General features: G+C 33.8%; 3 protein-coding genes across 3 annotated transcripts in view; all 3 read right to left on the bottom strand.

Moving 5' to 3' along the window:
* Positions 1-3,189: 3,189 nt before the first annotated feature.
* Positions 3,190-6,823, bottom strand: LOC110415381 (plant cysteine oxidase 2-like). The gene is made up of 5 exons (XM_021427013.2): positions 6,062-6,823; positions 4,501-4,622; positions 3,917-4,073; positions 3,627-3,830; positions 3,190-3,526 (listed from the first exon to the last, which is right to left on the bottom strand). Exons 1-5 carry the CDS (start codon positions 6,306-6,308, stop codon positions 3,393-3,395), a joined length of 864 nt encoding a protein of 287 aa, XP_021282688.1. The 5' UTR covers positions 6,309-6,823; the 3' UTR covers positions 3,190-3,392.
* Positions 6,824-9,670: 2,847 nt separating this feature from the next.
* Positions 9,671-12,570, bottom strand: LOC110414751 (membrin-11). The gene is made up of 4 exons (XM_021426155.2): positions 12,214-12,570; positions 10,878-10,998; positions 10,604-10,753; positions 9,671-10,265 (listed from the first exon to the last, which is right to left on the bottom strand). Exons 1-4 carry the CDS (start codon positions 12,465-12,467, stop codon positions 10,104-10,106), a joined length of 687 nt encoding a protein of 228 aa, XP_021281830.1. The 5' UTR covers positions 12,468-12,570; the 3' UTR covers positions 9,671-10,103.
* Positions 12,571-12,833: 263 nt separating this feature from the next.
* Positions 12,834-19,172, bottom strand: part of LOC110414749 (protein RRP6-like 2) — a 7,207-nt gene continuing 868 nt past the window's right edge. The window contains exons 2-14 of the mRNA XM_021426154.1: positions 18,237-18,392; positions 17,841-17,999; positions 17,680-17,763; positions 17,087-17,166; positions 16,924-16,974; positions 16,163-16,271; positions 15,583-15,665; positions 15,433-15,478; positions 15,167-15,254; positions 14,914-15,083; positions 14,128-14,424; positions 13,946-14,047; positions 12,834-13,709 (exon numbers count right to left, since the gene is read on the bottom strand). Of these exons, the coding sequence (XP_021281829.1) occupies positions 13,086-13,709; positions 13,946-14,047; positions 14,128-14,424; positions 14,914-15,083; positions 15,167-15,254; positions 15,433-15,478; positions 15,583-15,665; positions 16,163-16,271; positions 16,924-16,974; positions 17,087-17,166; positions 17,680-17,763; positions 17,841-17,999; positions 18,237-18,392 (2,049 nt within the window). The 3' untranslated portion in view covers positions 12,834-13,085. The remainder of the gene's footprint in view (positions 13,710-13,945; positions 14,048-14,127; positions 14,425-14,913; positions 15,084-15,166; positions 15,255-15,432; positions 15,479-15,582; positions 15,666-16,162; positions 16,272-16,923; positions 16,975-17,086; positions 17,167-17,679; positions 17,764-17,840; positions 18,000-18,236; positions 18,393-19,172) is intronic.

The following is a 19,172-nucleotide window of genomic DNA, read 5'->3' on the forward strand; positions in this document are numbered from 1 at the left end:
CATGTTTAGCTTAAAGGTGAAAAAAAAAAAAACAGAGAAAGTGGTTCTACATTGTTTGCCTGAAGAAAATTTTAGGGAAAATCTACCAAAACTCAACAAGTTGGTTGTCAACCTCAGTGTCTTTTTTAATGCATACTCTCCAAGTCTATCAGCATCCCCCACACTCTCCACACAAAACCAAAAAGCATCAAAGAAGAAACAGGTTTCAAATACTGAACACAGATCATCAGCAACCATAAATATTACTATGTCTGCAATCTGGCTTAAAACCCCACTTGTCAGAAATTTACTTTTAAAACTGAATCCTAGACTGTTGAATAATAAAGAACATAATTTTCTTTATGACAGAAAAAAGGACAAATGCTAATTTTTTTTTCTTGGCAAGTGCAATTAGCATGTAGCATGATGAATTGGTGACATATCAAATTCTTGACTTATTGAATTATTATCTTGAAACTCAAGCAGGCATCTTCTCTTGTCATGCTAGCCAGCCTGTCTCTCAGTCCTTTCATCTCCTTATTGCCTGTACTGTTTTTTCTTCCTTAAAACACAAATTATTTCAGATAAACTTAAGAATGCAATAGTTATGTTTACATTACTAATCCAACTTAAAATTATCATTGCTTTCAGATATGATTACTTAAATTACAACCAAAATAACAAAGTTGGATTTTTTTATTATTATTATTAGGTGGAGTGTACTAGATGCAGCATACTTGAAAACTGAATTCATAAATGTCTTTGCATAATTATTTTGGGTAACATCAGTGGTAGGTCCTGCAGGAACAGTGACACCTACCAGCTTGGAGGTGGAACTCAACAGGGAAAAGGCCAATTAAAATTGAGTGGATTAACTATTGGGGAACTTTCTAAAAGAATTCAAGACCCACTTATTAAAGTTATAAAATGAAGTAACAAAATCTCACCATAGATTTAAGATATTCTTAAGGCCTTCTTTTTTTGGGGTGGGCCGGTGGGGTTGTTTCCCTGTAAACAAAGTCCTTTCCTTCTTTTTGCCTTTCACTTTCATTGCTGAATCATTTCCTTAGAAAATTTTCAAAAATTTCAAAACTTCAAATCCAATATACTAGAGTGTTTATTGCTGGAAGGTTTTTGATGGGAGAGATTGGATTCTCTCTAGTGACTTCATCATGGCCTTAGATTTGGACATCCTTCCTTCTTAGTGGACAAAAAAGTCTGGGGTACCCCTAGGTTTTTGCATGTATCATTATACATAACAAGGATAGTTTTGGCATTTTCGATTCCTTCATGTGTAGCACTTGTCACTTTCCTGTATATCATGGGTTGTTCTCATTCCTTTAAGGTCTGTTTTAGGATTCTGCAACTGTCTCTTTCATGGCAAGCTTTTAGTTTATACTCTATAAAATACCTAAGATACAAATCTTCATCATTTATTTTCTTCTTATATTAAAAAGCATCTTTTTAATTATATTATTGTAAAAATACTTATTTCTAGATGAATTCTATTAATTTTTAATGATTAGAACTCGAAATCTTTCAATTCATTAAGAACAAAAGAGAGATAGTATTGATGGAAATTGTTGAATTGGAGAACAGAGCATGATTTTGAATGTGATAATGGTCACAGATAAGAGCTTTGTTTAGCTCATTATACTTTTAAGGTCATGTAATTATCATAGATTTTATATCAATAAGATATGAGATATATTTAAAATTTATAAATAAAAATTTTTCTTCACTTAAAGTGGTATGTCTTTTAACTTGAGAGAGTGACACAAATAACAAGTTACAATAACTCTGCAAACTTCAAAGAAATGAAGCACAGCTTCAACTGCAAAATGGGGCAACTGTGATGGCCCACTTGAATTTGCTATTATAAAAAAGAGAAAAAAACTTATTTACTTTCCATGGGCTATTGGTGGGGTTAGGAAGACAATAATTTCAAATGGGCCAGCCCAATATTGGATGGTGCTTTTTAGGAAAGGACAGGCAGTCCTTACATGTCTTGAAGGCCCAAGTAAGTGCACATATTTCTCTTTAAATAGGATGCGAGTATATGTGATAAAGATTAAAGATTATTACACATATACTAGTTTAAATGGTTTGAATTAAGATGTGTAAAGTTTATATTAAGTTCATTAAATGCTATTATTTCTATTTCCTCTCTTCTAATTTTGGATCATTGAACACAGGTATCATTCAAATATATTCCATTTTAACTTATTAACCATAAATGGATGGACTAACTTAATTAACTTATACTAGTAATTAAATAATTATAAAATGTGAATTATTGGACACCATTGGTACCATCAGAAAAAGGTCATATGATACCCACCAAATGTGTCCTATCTATTAACTGAATTTTTTATACTTTTTTTTCAGATTGTTTATTAAGATTAAGACAAGATTTATGTAAAATTCTTTAAATAAAAAATGTGAAGCTTCTAAATAAGAATAATTTAATAAAAAAAATATGTAATGCTTCAAAATAAAACTCATAAATTATTCAAAAAAATTTAAATAAACTGTTATTATTTTATTACATTCAATCAAAATCTCTATATTTTTATTTTAAATCAAAAAAGTTTTTATGGGTAACAATCGATTAATTATAGTCAATTAAGTAATCAATTTTATGTTACATTATAATGACTAGATATTCTGACATATTATAATGAATAATAACATTACATATTTATATAACATAAATACATAATTATATGATAATTTTATTTTTTATACCAATATACCGTCAAATGATAAATTCCAACAGAATCTTGTATTTTTTTTCTTTTTATTCATATCCGATTTTGCCAAATAAAAATAGATGATTCTCGCTTCTTGGTATAGAATTTGCATCGTCAATATGGGAAACTTTGCATGTTTCAAGTTTCAACTGATGTTACGTACGAAAGCATAACAAAATTGATCAATGGATTGTTAGTTTTTAATTTAGAGGCAGATTCTTAAAACCTTAATTTGCAAGTATAAATATCTATGGATTTGCCAAGCTAAACCCACAAAGACAAAAGGTGGTGTAGGTTGGAAAAAGTTATTCCTACGACCGACCATTTTTTGGTCAAAATTGAACGGATCGTTTGAGTCTCAACCCAACTTCTGAAAACCACAGAAAAAGATATGACAAACCATGAGCCCAACCTGGCAGGCCAGTACTGCCTCTAGTTTATCAAGAAAAACTGTGTGAATGTTCCCAACAAAACCATCCAAAAACACTTTCTATATATTTTCCAATTATCTACAAGGCTAGATATCATAGCATAAAACAAAAGAAATAAACAAAAAAAAAAAATACATGGGTTCTTGCTAGAGTGGACTTTTTCTTTTTCTTTTTCTTTTTACCCCCTTCTCTTTTCCTTTGGAAAGGCAATTAACATTGGATACATTAATTAGAGACTATTTTCTGCAACCTGCGGACCCAAGTACTCAATTCTATCCATCTGTGAATTCTCTGGCACTTGGATTTCTTCCAACCATCCAAAACGGTCACCCTCGTCTTCTTCACTCAATGTAGTTTCTCCATCTGCACCATCCAATTGGCATGTTAATTATTGTCCATGAGAGAATCCTTAAGATGAATTTACATGGATCGCGGTTTGAAAGTGATCGAAAGCTTCACTTACTTGGGAAAGCTGAGCATGGGATATCTCTGTAATAGGAGCAATCTCGATCGTCTTCTTTAGAATAAGGAGGACCAAGAACATCAAGCACTGCACAAGGTGTTATAGCTGTGAATTGATGGATATTGCCTCCTGTTGTAGGATACAACACAGAGGTGTCGCATGGGGCGGTGAAGACACTATCAGCTTTCAACCTCGCCAATCTCACTGCAAAAACGAATCGCATCAAGGTCAAGACTCAAATCAGTTGGATGCAAGCATGCAATGATGCAAGCAAAGATAGAGATTCTCACGTTGGGAGGGTGGCACAGGGTCTTCAGAATGCACCTGATCAACCCAATCATACGATTTTATATGCATTTTTCCTAGTAAAAGTTTGCTGAACACGGTCATCCCTGGATGATTATGGAGAGGGATGACAGCGTTTGCAGGAAGAAAGAAAATGCATAACTGCACAAAAGAAGCAAGAAACAATATCAGTAGCCGAAAAATCAACCATGTATGACTATAACAAGGAAAATGAGTTACTCCCAATACTTATTTATTTTCCAATAAATGTGATATTTAGAATACCCGATAATCTTAAACTACGTAAATTTTATAAATAATTAACTAAGTTCCATATTTTGATGGAGTTTCACTTTGACTCCACACTCTTGCATTCGTTTACCCTCTCCCACTTGCCTATTGTAACACAAAACTTGCCAGCCTCCATCTCTTAAAGAGTAGATGCTAGTATATGTTAGGTAAACAGTCAAAGCCCAAAATAGTGAAGACTTTGAAGGAACTGATCTTTCGGCCTAATGGCTAATTGCCAAGCTTCAAATTCAATAAAAAATATCACCAAGTAATTAATGAGAGATAGCCAATCTCTTACCGAGAACTCATCACATTGGTATATAGTCGTGTATGTGACCCTAGGAGTCCCTGTCACCGCACCCGCTGCCTTGAAGAAGTGTAGATTTTTGCTAAGCCCAACGTCTTCTGGCTTCATCCTATCTACAAAGTAAGTAAAATAAAATAAAAATGTCACGTCCGTTCCATTACTAATGCAACTAAATTAATCACTAAAGTAAAATAAAGATGATATAAAACTCATACACCATGCACAAGGAGCATAGAATATTCAACAAAATTTTTCATTCATTAAATCCAAAACCAGTTGGCGCTCATAGAAATAGGAAACCCTTCTTATCACACTATTTTATATAGCCTAAAGATGCAACAAATTAAAGGCGCTTTAATAGATTACTTTGAGAAATGACTGCTTTGGGTCCGATACAGCCATGGCCACCAGGATCAATAGTCCTTAAAGAGGGCAATGGAGAATCCTTTCCAATACTAAAAAATAGTAGATATTTTCCCTACTTTAATCAATTTTCTAGATAATTAAAAAATAAAGCTTTTGATTACCCATTTCTTAGTTTATTCTGAATTCTCGTGTAATGATATAATAATATAACAATTAGATCAGATTTTTTCCTGAAGTAGCCATTAAGGTAGATCACTTTGTCACATGGGATTGGAAAGGGACAAGAATTGTTGCGGCCTTAAAGCAAAGATATGAGTAAAAAGGTTTAAAAGTTTTTGTGACTGTTGGGTATCCACTAAGGACGCTACACCTATGGATGCAAAAAGGCCACGACCAACCAGAATTCATGATCTAGAAGCATTATCAAGTATCATCTCTCTTTCTCTCTCTCTTTTTCTTTTTTTGTTTCTTTCTGTTGTTTTGGGTCACCTTATTCTTATCATCAGACTCTTATGTTTTAGTACTACATCCATTATTGCTCCCTGGAACACTAAGAAAAACCCAAGTGCCAAATGACAGAAACCAGTTGGTCTATGTATAAACAGCTAAGCCTTATCAAAGATCCCCCTTTTTAAGTTCTTTGTTTTCAAATGGCATGCACGTATATGATTGAGGATTCCATTTAAAAGCAAACATTTGACAGAACTTAACTGATGTGGGTGTATTAGAAGAGCAGTAAATGACAGAAACTGGATTTACACTAAAAAAATCTTAACACATCCCTAAATACTACATCTGAGTACTAGAATCCAGGCTATCCGGTCACTTTTGAAAAGTATATCTGCATTTGGTATGTAAAACCAAAACTATTACTGCTATTACCTGCTACATCAATAAATGATCCAAAAAGCTGGAAAATTATTTCACTTTACTATTAGATTAGATGGTCTAGGTCCATATCCATGTTTAAGCATTAATTATTCTCGGTTGCTTAATAAAACCGGGTGCAACGGACATGTTCTTTGAATCTGTCCATTAAAAAACAAATATTGCGTAGCCTCTTTGATTTGTCAAAGATAAAGTGCTTCATGGGACAATATGCACTACACCAGAGTGACCAAAGCCAAACCAGTTTCTAACAAAAATCAAGCAATTTAAAAAAAAAACCTGAATTCTGGTAACTTACCAAGAATGCTGCGAAGCTTGTCTACATCAAAAGGAGGAGGAACATTTCCAGGGCCTTTGAAGACTTCCCTACAAGAAACAAAGAGCTCTTGCAGTAATCTAGGAACTCTTGGCACAACAGGCCTTTTTCTCTTCTTGCATCTGAGCTTCTTGATTGTCTTGTTAACGTACCTCACCTTGCTGTTTACATGCCTCATAGTCATAGTATCCTTTCTTTGCTCCACCAATCCACCAGCCTCAACCATCATAAAGTTTAGCTCCCTAAAACTTTATTCAAGATCACTTGTTTTCGTGCAAAACCCAGAATTCGAAACTCAACAAAAATAATCTTCGGTCAATGCAGAAACCAGTCCAAACCCACAACAGAACCTTAAAAAACACAAGGAAAAAAAAAACTGGAGTTTTTTATGGTTTTGGTTACGAGATTGAAAACTGGTTCGCTTGAATCAAGAAGATAAGCCTTGATATTGGCAAAGACAAGAGAGAAGAAAAGACTGAAGAAATCTGAAGATTGCGGAAAACTGTAGGGAGCAAAGGTGGTATATAAGGGTGGAGAAATAGCAAAACCAGGGGCCATGAAGAACAGGGAAAAATGCCTTTTATAGTTCTAGAAAAAAATATATATATTAAAAAAAACAGCAATAAAAACCAAAGAAAACAAACAACATAAAACGAATGAAAAACAAAAAAAAAAAAGGCAAACGAAAGAAGAAAAGTCTTTTTTTTTAATTTTTAATTTTTGATTTTTTAGATATTTTTGTGGTTTAATATTTTTAGGTGTACTTGGATATGGAAAGACAGCTTCCCGCCCCCAAGATTGAGAGTTGAAAACTGCCTGTTAAGCGACCCCTGGTTTTTCCTCGTAGGAGTGTGGAATTTTAACGAATGGTGAATTGACGAAAATGGCCCTGGTTTTCAGTTGGTAAGCGGCCTTTTTTAAAAGATGCTGTCGTTAGTTTTACCTTTTCTGGTAGAAAATAGGGAAACAATTATTTTTTTTACTTTTTTATTTTACATTTGTTTATACGCATGATTTTATATCAGTAAATGCCGGTTTTAATTTAGTTGTAACCCTGAATTAAGTACTAATTTAAATTTTAATAATTATATTATTATTGGATGATATATTTGTTACATCAAATATATTTTAAAAAATAAATAAGATATTTTAATATTATTGTTAAGTGATTTTAAAAAGTTATAAATATTGAATTACATATTTAATCAAATTAATTTTTTAAAGAAAGAGTAACAATCACGTGACAAAATGGTATTTAATTTAAACTCAATTTATGTCAAACATCACCAAAAAAGTATTAGGCGGAACAATCCATATGTTTTAAAAGATGTAGATATAGTGTTTCAATTTCACATGAGATTTTAAAAACTTATAAATTGAGCATTGTACACATATCATTAAAATAATATTTAAATTTTTAATTTAAATTTTTAATTTAAATAAAAAAATCAAACTTCAGAGAAAAAATGTGGGAATAAAACTATTATTTAATTACATTTTATAGAATGGATTATATTTTCTATTGATCTGATTTTAGTTGATTTATTTTTTAATCTCACATATAACAAATAAGCTGAATGCATCAAAGCATTTATCTCATTGATTGGTGCATTATCTTTCTACCTAAAAAGTAAAATTCAAATATCTTCTCCCTCAATTATAAAAAAAAGCTAAATATTTAGAATTAATTTTCAATATATATGTAAAAAAATTAAAAATATTATCCATACAACAATTACGTATCTAATAAAAACATAACATTACGATTAATATTAATATTGAAAATGGTGCACCTCTTGAATGATATTCCATTTTCATCATATATTCATTTTTAATCAACTATAATTTTTGTATTCAATTAGTATTTTATTTTTACGTTAAATGCTACTTAGCTTTTGAAAATATAAAAACAACGAAAACACTTAATAAAAATAAAAATTATTATATCTAATACACTGTGGATCATTTAATTAAAATAGTGCCTCGTGCACATATAAAAGTAAAAATTTAAGAATATTTAAATGAGCAATTTATTTACCAAATTAATTTATTCAATTCCTTTCTCATTTAACAATAAATGTGTGAGATGGGTGGACATGCTGTGCCGCCCTTTATAGGCTTGTTTGTATTATACTTTAGATTTCAGACGTAAGAAAAGCAGCAGAAGCAGCTTGCTTGTTGGGAAGATATCGGAGGTTGTGTCAGTTCATCTCGTTCCTCTCCACCTCCTTCCACAGCTGTCCATTCATGTAATGTTTAAGTACTCTTTAGACTGGACCCCACTTTCTAAAACCAGCGACAGGGAGTGGTAACATGAAAAAGCAGGCATTGGATTCGAATGTCAAATGAAGAAGAAAAGAAAAATGTGTTGGGATAGTTTTGACAGATGATGATGAGAATGTTTTCAAGGTTGAAGGTAAAGCAAAGGCATTAATGAATTTCTAATATTAAAAATTGTTATTTAAAAATAAATAAAAGAAAGAAGGAAGGAAGGGAGGGTGTTTTAGACAAATCGGTTAGAACATAGGAAGATAACTTAGAGAAGCAACTTCACGTGGCAGCCACATGGGGGATAGGGGTGTGGCAAAGCCGGGGATGCACCAAGGCACGTTTCAGCACCAAACCAACCTGTTTTCGACCCTTTTAAGCCTCAGCACTTGAAGACATTGACATTTGTCAGGGAATTTTTCTTTAATAAAAAGTCAATTTCTTTTTTATTTTTTATCTTTGGTAACTTTTCTTTTCTTTTCTTTTTTATCAAATGGTTTTCAAGCTTTCCGTGGACTGTTTGTTAGGATTACACTTTTCTGTGACTGTGTGCAGAAAGGGGAAACAAAGGTCGGAAAATTTTAATATTAGGATCCCTCAATTGGTGGCATGATTACTCTGCTATGATCTCATGTTATTTATTATTTTGAAATTTGATGTTTGTAATGAGAAATAGTAAGGATTCAAATGGATGTAAGTTAATTCAGAAATGACAAAAGGGGTAAACCTTGGGAAGATTAAAAAAAAAAAATTAAATGCTTTTTGAGCTTTAGTTTAATTTATATTTCATGTCATCCTGTCTAATCAGACCGTTTCCATAAATTATTTTGCGGTGGAAAATAACATAAATCATATGGAATTCAACAAGAAGTTGTATGATCTATTTTAGTACTTACAAATGAAACCAGTGAACGGTTTAATTAAAAGGTATTATCCTTTTTTAGCAAGTGGCAATGGCCACGTCGTGCCCTCTTGCAGCAGACGAAGCGAATTCTCCAACAACGTTGACAACTGATTATGGGTCATCATCCCAGGACAAAAGGAGGGACATCCATTTGTGCCTCTTTTGTTAGTCCAAATTAAACTTATCGAGACCCAATAGTTCTCCTTTTTTCCAGTCTTTTGGGCCCAGCGCAGCCCCACAGTCATAACCCGTACTAATAGATATCTCTTGGGTCATGGCTTAAGCCGACTGATACCGATTCTTGGATTTTTGCCTAGCAGTACACATGATTTTGCCAATCTCAGTTTTGTCCTTTCATCATCCAACTAGCTAGCATGTTTCTCAATTTAACCATCATAACTATATTTCACGACTCACAATTCACACGAAGCAACTTTTTGAGTAGATGTTTATAATTTCAAGCAGTAACACCATGAGAGATGGGTGAATGGCCTTTTTTAGCCAAAATATGACTGTTTCCCAAGTAATGATTAAAAGCTTACAATCTAAAATCCTGACTCAGATCAATTGTCAAGCATCCATACAGCGTTAGTAGGCAAGCGTTAATATTTCTGGTTATCTTTTCTTGCAACTCTTTCTACATATTCATATCTCGGCTTTTGAGTGCATTTTAAGAACAGGAAACTTCCCATTCAGTGCACGTTTGAATCGGCAAAGTCCATTTTTGTCATCCGTTCTATATGAAAGCTCTTCAAATCAAAACTTGTACTATTTGCCTTCTTAACATGAGGAGATCCAGAAAACAAACGTGTTTGTACCATGGAAGGAGGAAACGTGAATCGAACAAGAGTTTTAGTGGGTCCACTTCCAGAAGAAATACAAGATGATGACTGTCAAAACCATCCCCACATATTTGATCCATCTATCCACACGGTTCCTCCTCTCAATGAGCCTCAAGACAGAGTTGGAGAGACCAACTGTGTTAAGGACATCCAAAGCCTTACGTTGTGCTCTCTGAACAAAAACCAAAAGTTGGTTATAATTAAAATCTGATACAGCACCCAATAACTAATGCATAGGGTAGTAATTCAGTATGAGATAGCTTGTAATTGAGCAGGGGAGGGGGGGATAGAGAAAAGAAACCCAAGTTAAGTATAACCAGTACAACTAATAAAATCAGTAACTTAAACTATATTAAAACTATTAGATCTGCTGTGATATTAACTAACTGCATTTGTTAAATTATCATTTGAACCATTTAAGTTCAAATGCGATTTGAGTACAAGCAAGTTCTTGTGCTTATGCCTGTGCCAGCATAGATATTGAAGAGATAAGGATCTCATTATGTATACCTTGAGGCGTTCTCTTTGTTCTGCATATTTGGATAGGATAGCTGTTCCAGTTGCAAAAGATTCTTGTAACATCCTTGATGAGTTTCGAACTGATTGCATTGCTTGTGCTTCCTCATCAAAAATTCTCAAGACATGAGCTGACTCTCCATTCTAAATGAATAAAGTGAATTCATCACAAATTGAAATCAACTCCTCTTCCAAAAAAGAACACGATAGAGCATATTAACCAAATTGTCAAGAAAAACAGAAACAAAAATAGAAAAGGTTTACATACAGCTCTCCCAAGTAATTCGGCTCTTTCCTTTGCTTCCAACATTCGTCTCTGATTCCTCATAGAATATTTGTCCAGACTATCTTTCAAAGAGTCAGCCTCTTCCACCACTTGTTCCACTTTTCTATTGGCAAAACAAAAATAGCCTAAAGATGTAAGACCATCAAACTTACATTGATATCAAGTTATCAACAACATCAATAGGCATAGTTAATAAAATTACAAATCATAACAGCTCTAACTCCTTTCCAGTTTCACCAAAGGAAAAGGAAATGAGAGCACTTGGACAAAGCATAACCCAGTAAAGAAAGAACCTAAACCAGTAGGCATAGACCTAAGCAGATGTTTCTCAAGGTAACCAAAATAGATAGAACTTAGAACCAAGTGAAAATGTTGGTCTTTATTTCTGAGAAACTTTGTTAAAACTCAAAAATAATTGACAATTGGACATACGAGAGCTGACTGCAAGCAAAGAAGGTTGTGTCAGTAACCTATCGATTTGATTTTACAGGACAAATTTCAAATGGTGGTTCTCTTTCAGATGTTTTAAATTTGATTTCTAATAACCTACTGTTCGATATTTGGGTCCATGAAGTGTGAAATTTGACTTCTAGTAGAACTGCAAAGCTGTCCTCTATTGCAATTTATCAAGTTTAGGAGTCAGTTGCTTACACTAATCTGTCTTATGGAAATTTGTTCCAAGTCACCCAGTATGCAAACCATTGACTGAACCATCCATAAGAAAAACTAAACTTAATCAATGGGCTTCACACCAGTATTCCTTCTTTTTTTATTCTTTTTCTTTTCATGAACACTACAAGTAAAATAACCATCAATATATTAGTATGGTAATTGACAATTCAGCATTCTAAACATGCCGCCTCCCCCTCTCCAGCATAATTCTCAATGATAAATGGCAATAAATATGCGTTGTAAAGACTACACCATATGCCAAAATTCCTACAAAATTAAAACTAAAACACTCAAATTATTATTAATTTATTCTTTGAATTCATTCAAAGAATCAGACATTATAAGCAATTTCCCTAGGAAAGATTTTTTTTTTTTTTAAAAAAAGAAGCAATCAAAACAACATCCATTGTCGAAGGCCTCAGCCGAAATCCCTATTTTTGAAAACAATACACTAATCAAAACTCAAAAGAAACAACAGCAACACAATGAATCAAATTGACAATTAAAGACAATTGTAGAAATTTAACACCTAATAAGAATTTGCATAAAATACCTATAACAGTTTTGCCACCTTAGAAACTAATCATAAACCTAATTTTCAGAAATTAGAAAAAAAAATGTGATTGAATAAGGTGTTTGGTGATACCTTTTCCAAAGATCGCGTTGTGATTTGGCGGCGATGGAACGCCAGAGGCGATCCATATCGGAGCATAGGGAGTGGATCTGCGATATATCCTTTTTGACGGCGAAAGAGAGCTCGGGAGAGTCGAGTCCTGCGCCGGCGGAGACGGAGCTCTCGAGCCTCTCTAAGCGCTCGATCCCGTCCCTTGCTCGAAGCAGTAGCTTTCGTGCGCTTTGATAGACTTCCGATAATGTCCCTCCTCCTTCGATCGCTGCCATACTTAATTTCCAAAGAAGCTTTCTCTTGTTTTTCTTCTAGAAATGGACGTGGAGCCAGCGGAAGGAAATAGAGATTTTTAGTGCTCACCGAATGGCGGTAACAAAAACTTGTTTTCCAGAACACATCATTTAGCCTATCATATACCGCCACGTCATTAAAATTGCGTAAGGCCTTTTTCATTTCCCTTTGTTCTTTTTCCCCTTAAGCAAATGAAAATTTCAATTTCACCCTTCGGCTTTTTCGTTTTTTCAAGGCTTTTTCGTTTTTTCAAGGCTTTTTCGTCAATCTCTTTTTTTTTGCCCTTTTATATGTTTCATGAAAAATAAAATCAAATATAATTAAAATATGAAATGCCACATTTCTAATTTTCATCCAAAATCTAAAAATCATTTACTTCCAATAAATAAGCTATCTAGGAAGTTTTCAGCGTCCCAAAATCTCAAGTACAGTTTTCATTTCTCCTCTCAACAAGTCTAAACAGCTTCTTATGTAGCATAATATAATGAGGGAGCCATTGCTAATCAAACAGAAAAAAACAATTACTTTCTATTGATATTGCTTCTTTCTCTTGAAATGCAAAATTCTTTTTCATTTGTCTTACAGGATATGATTTATCCTCAGCGGAAAGTTGCACTTCTATTACCAGATGCAGGAAAAGCTTGACGTCGTCTAGCTTGTGGAAATTGTTTACTCCCATCTTCTATTTGCAGCCGGCCGACTGCTGAACTTTTCTTCTTACCTGCGGAGTTGATTTGGCTTCCTGACTCTTCCTCTGCATCTTCTCCAAACCTAACCTGTTTCCTGCCAGCTTCATAATCAAATGGCTTTATTTGAAGACCACTTGGTTCTTTTGATTTCTTGACTTTAACCATTTTTCTGTTTTGATTACCGGTCTCAAAGCATTGTTCAAAGCTGGTAGATAACTCAGATAGGGATATAGCCTCATCTTCTTTATTTGTTTCAAAATAAGGTACCACAGAACTCTCCTCCCCGGGTGTACCAGTGACTTCTGGGCTACCATCAATTGATTCTTCTTTATTTGAATTATCTTCCAACATTATAATATCTTCTAAAGTCGACTCTGTAGCTACCACAGCGGGAGGTTCTTCAGGTTGTGAAACTTCTGGAACTCTATTTGGCTCCTTCACTGCAGGTTTTGACTGCTCCTCTGTACCCAAAAATGAGTGAAATGAAAGATTCACTGAAGATCTGATCTGCTCCAACTTACTCTCTTCCTTGTCCTAAAAAACAAAAACAAGTTAGCAAGGAATTGCTTTCCACAATAACAAGTAAGAGAATGCAATAATACAGGAATGCAACTATTTCAAAACTATGTGCATGCACTGCAGCTGAGCGTTTTGACAAGTTCCACTTTCACAAAGAACCAAATGCCAGCAAGTAGCACACGAGAGAGAGGAATTGACTTTTCTAAAATAATGCAGCAGACAAAAAATTGCGGTAAAATAACTTGGCTCACTTTTTTATCAGTTTCAAATTTCTTTTTTGTGGCAGCATTCCCCAGAAGTGCCCCAATGCCACGGCTTGGTTTCTTTAGAACCTGAACAGTTGCTCCAGTATCCTACATGGAACAGATAATTTAGCAAGCAGCAACTCATAAAAAATGGTCACCATGCATCTATAAAAGGGTTAGCAACTTACAATCTTTGCTGAAGGTGGTATAACCGTGCAAGCATTTATTTCTCCACTCTGCCCAGAGATGGCAAGACTTTCTCTGGCATACGTTGAGGGACCATTCGGTATTGGCTGCTCAAAAGAGAATCTTTTTTTGTCTGCATCAATTCCAGCTATACTGCTTCCATTAGTTTGAGGACAAGCAGGTCCCACCATGCCACCATCTGTGATTTCTGTTTTATCATTTACCATTGTCAAGTCTGTAGAAGTCTCAGGAGGTAAGATTTTAGCTCCCTCATTAACTGCTACATGTTCTTCTGATGCCTGCAAAATGAAATCTTTCAGTCATCTAAACAAACAGTAATCATAAAGCAGCAGCAGGGAAAAAAAGGTACTCCTAGAAATTAACATTTTTTCAACCCATTGCCAATTTATCCAAACAAACAGTTATGACAAAGCAGCGCTAAGAAAAGGTACAAAATCAACAATTTTTCAACCCATTCTTGCAAACAACATAGAGTTTCTATTGCCTTTTGAATAAGATTTTATCAGATTTATATTGAATCAATTAATCGACATATTCTTCATTTATAGCTTTGATAGATAATTGTATATCGGACGTTATAAGTTGTCTTAGTTATTAAGTTATATGAACAACCTACTACAACTCGCAAGGCTTTCTTTTATTTCTGGACAATAATCAAAACCCATTTGAAGAGTGAAAACACAATGAGATAACAACAGAAATAGAACAGATTCACAAAATATACGAACAACGTATCAGGATGATCATATCAGGGTAATGACTCTTACATTTATCACACGCCCCATTCTAAGTTGTTGAGCAGCAGCTTCAAATGCAATAGCATTCTGCATAGAATGCCTGATGATGGTAACAACTGAACCAAGATTTCGCTCCACATATGGGTGTTTAGATTTCAACAGTCGACGTAACTTGCTAGTGGTTACAGGCATCTGCTTGGCTTTTACCCGTAAGAAATAACAATAAGTACCAGTAAAAGCAAGATACATATTGGAGGTTGATGAAAACTTGAAAAGTTCCTACCGATTTCAAGAAGTGTTTTGTTTGGCAATACATATCCAGTGCTTTCATCCTCTGCACGGGCAATAATATCTCGCCATTCACAAAGTGCCTGTAAGCCATTTAAGTAAGACATATAAGCCAAAAAAAAGGATGACACATTCATCTATTTTTGCTAGTGAGGCTTCATATCAAACACGTGTATCTGAATTAAAATTGGACATTTCTTGTGGTTTACCAACCAATCCATATGTTATTTTAAAAGTACATGAAACAAAAAAGATACTTACTGCAACAATGGCTAGCTGCTCAGCGTTGAATCCAGCCCCCAGCAACCTATATCAAATAGCAGAATAAATGCCATTATTTAGTTTGAGTTTACATAAGACATTTAAAATTCCATGCAACTATGCAGTGCGCTAGTTCAGCAAGTAACAAACCCATATATATGGAGATATGAATTCTCCGTTAGCAGCTCTTTCTCATAAAGTTGCAAGCACACCTCAGAACTTCGCTTATAGACCTGCTAGCAAGAAAATCTTTGCTAATAAGATAACAGTCAACAATAAATACCAGAAAGCAAAAGAGTACACAAATTCTACAAATTCATACGTCCATGTAAATTTATTTTGAAAGGAGAAGACCCAAAAGAGAAAGAGTAGCCAATTACGGAAAAAAAATATTCAACAAAATTACATGTACTCTGTAATCATTGTTCTCAAGGAAACCTAAGCATGGTATCCCAAAGAATCAGATTATATTCATATGCAATAGTTAATCAACACATAAATTTCCAATACGTAACCTCAGCTTAGATTATACATTGCTGTTTGAACAAAATAAAATGTCAGAAGCCAGAGGACTATGGAAAATCTGACAAAGCTTACATGAATGTAACTAAGAAATAAGACTACTAAAATCTCTTAGCTTCTTTTCTTCTAGAAGAGTCAGAATATGAACGATATCACATGCCCTTGCCAACATAGAAAATGCAATGAATAATGATTTTTAGCATCATACCTCTCCCAATGGAGCATCACAGTGTTCAGATTCCTTAGGCATTGACAACAATTTGATTCTCATTAAATCATAAATGTACAGCAAATAGTGTGTGTCTTCTCTAGCATATCTGTCATAAAAAAAAATTAATAAAAAGAAACAATTAGTTGACAGACAACAATGAAAGTTTCCTCAATATTTCCAATCGCAGACCCTTGAAACTTTCTTCAAGCTTAGAGTGAGTGTAGTATTTTAGTATCAAAAGTACAGTCATAAATAAAGAGCAAAGTGCTTTTACTTAATATTGATTAATAATTCGAAACTAACTACTATTTACATCTTACTGTTTGATTGTTTCTCATAAACCATATAAAATGTCAGTAGTGCTGATCTTATAAATTATATTGTTAATTTTTTTTTCCTTTTCTGATAAGTTTGATGTGTTGAGTTTAGTCTTGACTACAAGCACTACTTCGAGCACAGGAAATAAAAATGTCACCCTTTGCATAATATTGTTCAAGAGAGACAACTTTATAGGCAAACCAAAAATGAACAAAAGTTTGTTATCTAAGACTAGAAATTCAAATTTACAAGTAAAGCAATCACTTTTATTTTCTCTCTTTCTAGACAAAGTGGCCAATAGTGATTAATCATTGACCTTAAGGACTAATTCAAGTGCAGCAATTAAACATTATTTAATTACAGAGGGTGAGAGAAACAGAAAGGCAACTGAAGGGTTAAACAGAGAATACAGAAGATACAGGTTCCAAAAGCAATGTTACCTGATCATTTCATCAGGAAGAGGACGCAATCTCCAATCTGCATTCTGGTATCTGCAATGAGTTGACTAATCAGCTTTAATGAAGGTAGAAAAGCAGATCAAGCAGGAGAGAAGTAGCACGTATAAAGAAGAAGAAGATCAAACATACTTAAATAAAGACCTACTCTTTGTTGGCGGTAACTCCACAAAAGTGAAGCAGAAGATACTCCAAACTATTTCTTTCCAATTTCAAAACCCTTGAGGCCTGAGGACCATGCAAAAGCATAAGTCAACATATCAGTAGGTGTACAACACAGATTTTAAATTCAAATTCAAAACAATCACTTCATGTATATTCTAATTGCACTCAAAACTAAGCCTAAGCATTTTCAATCAAGATAATGGCACTTAGTGAATGGTAATTAGGTTCTACAAATATGTGCTAGGTGGTAAGACTTTCAAGGCTATAGCATATTTTAACTTCTTCAATGAGTTTCAATGATATTAGCATCCTCATAATCCTCCATAAAACTGGTTAAATTAGTTCAATCATCTAGACCACAAGCACAGAGTTGTCATGTATTGTCTTAGATACCATTTTCCACTAATTTATTCTCATGTGCAAGTTAACCCTAACAAATGATTTCATAGAAAAATTTAACATGGTGCCAAATAAAACATAAATTCTTAAATATACCAACAAAACTAAGAATTTTTTTAAAAAAATCTCAAATTAAATCTTCAAGTTCAGAGAAGTGGTGGGTTAACAGTATAAAACCTGCCCAGTGTCAAAGAGATTGCACAAATATATGCCAAAGTCCCGTTGTAGCCACAAAATATCACGGTCTGCTCCATGCATAACCTATTTGAATTAAGGATATCAAACAATGCAATGGGCTCATCATTAAAAAGAAAAAAGGCAGATATCAAGAGACCAACCTTTTTCTTGGTGGGATCCTTGAATACTTCCCTAAGATATGGGCCAACATGAATTCGAAGCTTCAAAGTATCTACAATAAAATCCTCAGTTCTGGTAGAAATTTGCATCAAGCAGGTCAATCCTTGAAAAGATCGATATTGGTTATGCTCCAAATCAACCTGAGAATATTTAAACAGAAATTAAACTACATGCAAGAGGTCCCATGCTATGAGAATAAAGAAAAAAAAAATCCTATGTTTGATGCATAGAAAGTCCAGTCAAACCGGTAGCCCTGATCCCCAGAATATGTTCACCTTTCTTCAGACCGGGAAAACACTTCATTCTAAACCATACCATGCATTGTGGCAGAATGAACATTTCACATAAAGTCATAAAAAAAGCTGTCTGATTTTTACCGCAAATTCATTCACACTGCGTAATTTAGCCACTAACTCCTTCAAATCTTTTACTTCCTCCACAAGCTTGAATGGGGTGGACTCAATTGAGGGGGGGTTTATGGGCTCAATATTTGCTATATCTTTATCCACAAAATCCATAACAGACAGCTTCTCCTGTAAAAAATAAAAGGCAAAAAAAGTATTTTTCTCTTATTTTGGAAAGCACAACAAATTTACAGGAGATAAATCAGCCAGTTATTTACAAGAACAGGGTTGAGTGTGTGTGAGGTACTGAGGTATAACAACCAAATAAAAGTGAAATTTCTATCAAATCCATCTTCAAATAATGTTACTAAGGTAACCCTTAAGAACAGCATTCTCAAAAACAATTGTAGCATTCCCATCTTCTAGTTCCTATTAGCAAATGGGGACCTTCATAAATGGTCACCATTTGAACCAATAAGAAAATAAGAAAGATGACCTTCATTTAACAACTGACTTCCTATAAAACCATCAGGAACGCTATCACCTCGATCATCTATTTTAATTTTTTAACCATGTGAGGTGCCTTCTCCTTATTTATTCTTCTCTCCATGAGAATCATTTCTGAGCGATGAAAATGCTAAAATAACTATTTTAATGATTCTTGCTACAGAAATTCATGCCCCAGAAAATATACAAACATATTATTGATCAGAAGCTAACAATAGATATATATACATATAAAGTGCAAATAAAAGCATTTCAAATATGTCCAACTATTCTAATCCTGTTCAAGAGCATCAAAACTACTAAACATGTCAAATTATACAAACAAACAAAAATGTATCCTATAAGATACAAAATTGAGTTATCCAAACAATACAGAAATATTATGAAAGAAAATATAAAACAACTATGACATACAAAAGTGACGAACGCCAAGAAAACCCAAAAAGAAAACGACTTTAAATA

The sequence above is a fragment of the Theobroma umbraticum genome, unplaced genomic scaffold (assembly GCF_002168275.2).
Source record: "Theobroma umbraticum cultivar Fairchild unplaced genomic scaffold, ASM216827v3 scaffold_147.0, whole genome shotgun sequence".
NCBI lineage: Eukaryota > Viridiplantae > Streptophyta > Magnoliopsida > Malvales > Malvaceae > Theobroma > Theobroma umbraticum.

Coding starts and splice junctions, on each gene's coding strand:
- LOC110415381 (XM_021427013.2), bottom strand. CDS start 6,308: ATGATGGTTGAGGCTGGTGGATTGGTGGAGCAAAGAAAGGATACTATG. Junction 4,623..6,061: donor CAAGCTTCGCAGCATTCTTG/GTAAGTTACCAG, acceptor CTTACTTTGTAG/ATAGGATGAAGCCAGAAGAC. Junction 3,831..3,916: donor CCCTGTGCCACCCTCCCAAC/GTGAGAATCTCT, acceptor TCGTTTTTGCAG/TGAGATTGGCGAGGTTGAAA.
- LOC110414751 (XM_021426155.2), bottom strand. CDS start 12,467: ATGGCAGCGATCGAAGGAGGAGGGACATTATCGGAAGTCTATCAAAGC. Junction 10,999..12,213: donor CAACGCGATCTTTGGAAAAG/GTATCACCAAAC, acceptor TTTTGCCAATAG/AAAAGTGGAACAAGTGGTGG. Junction 10,266..10,603: donor AACAAAGAGAACGCCTCAAG/GTATACATAATG, acceptor GTTTTTGTTCAG/AGAGCACAACGTAAGGCTTT.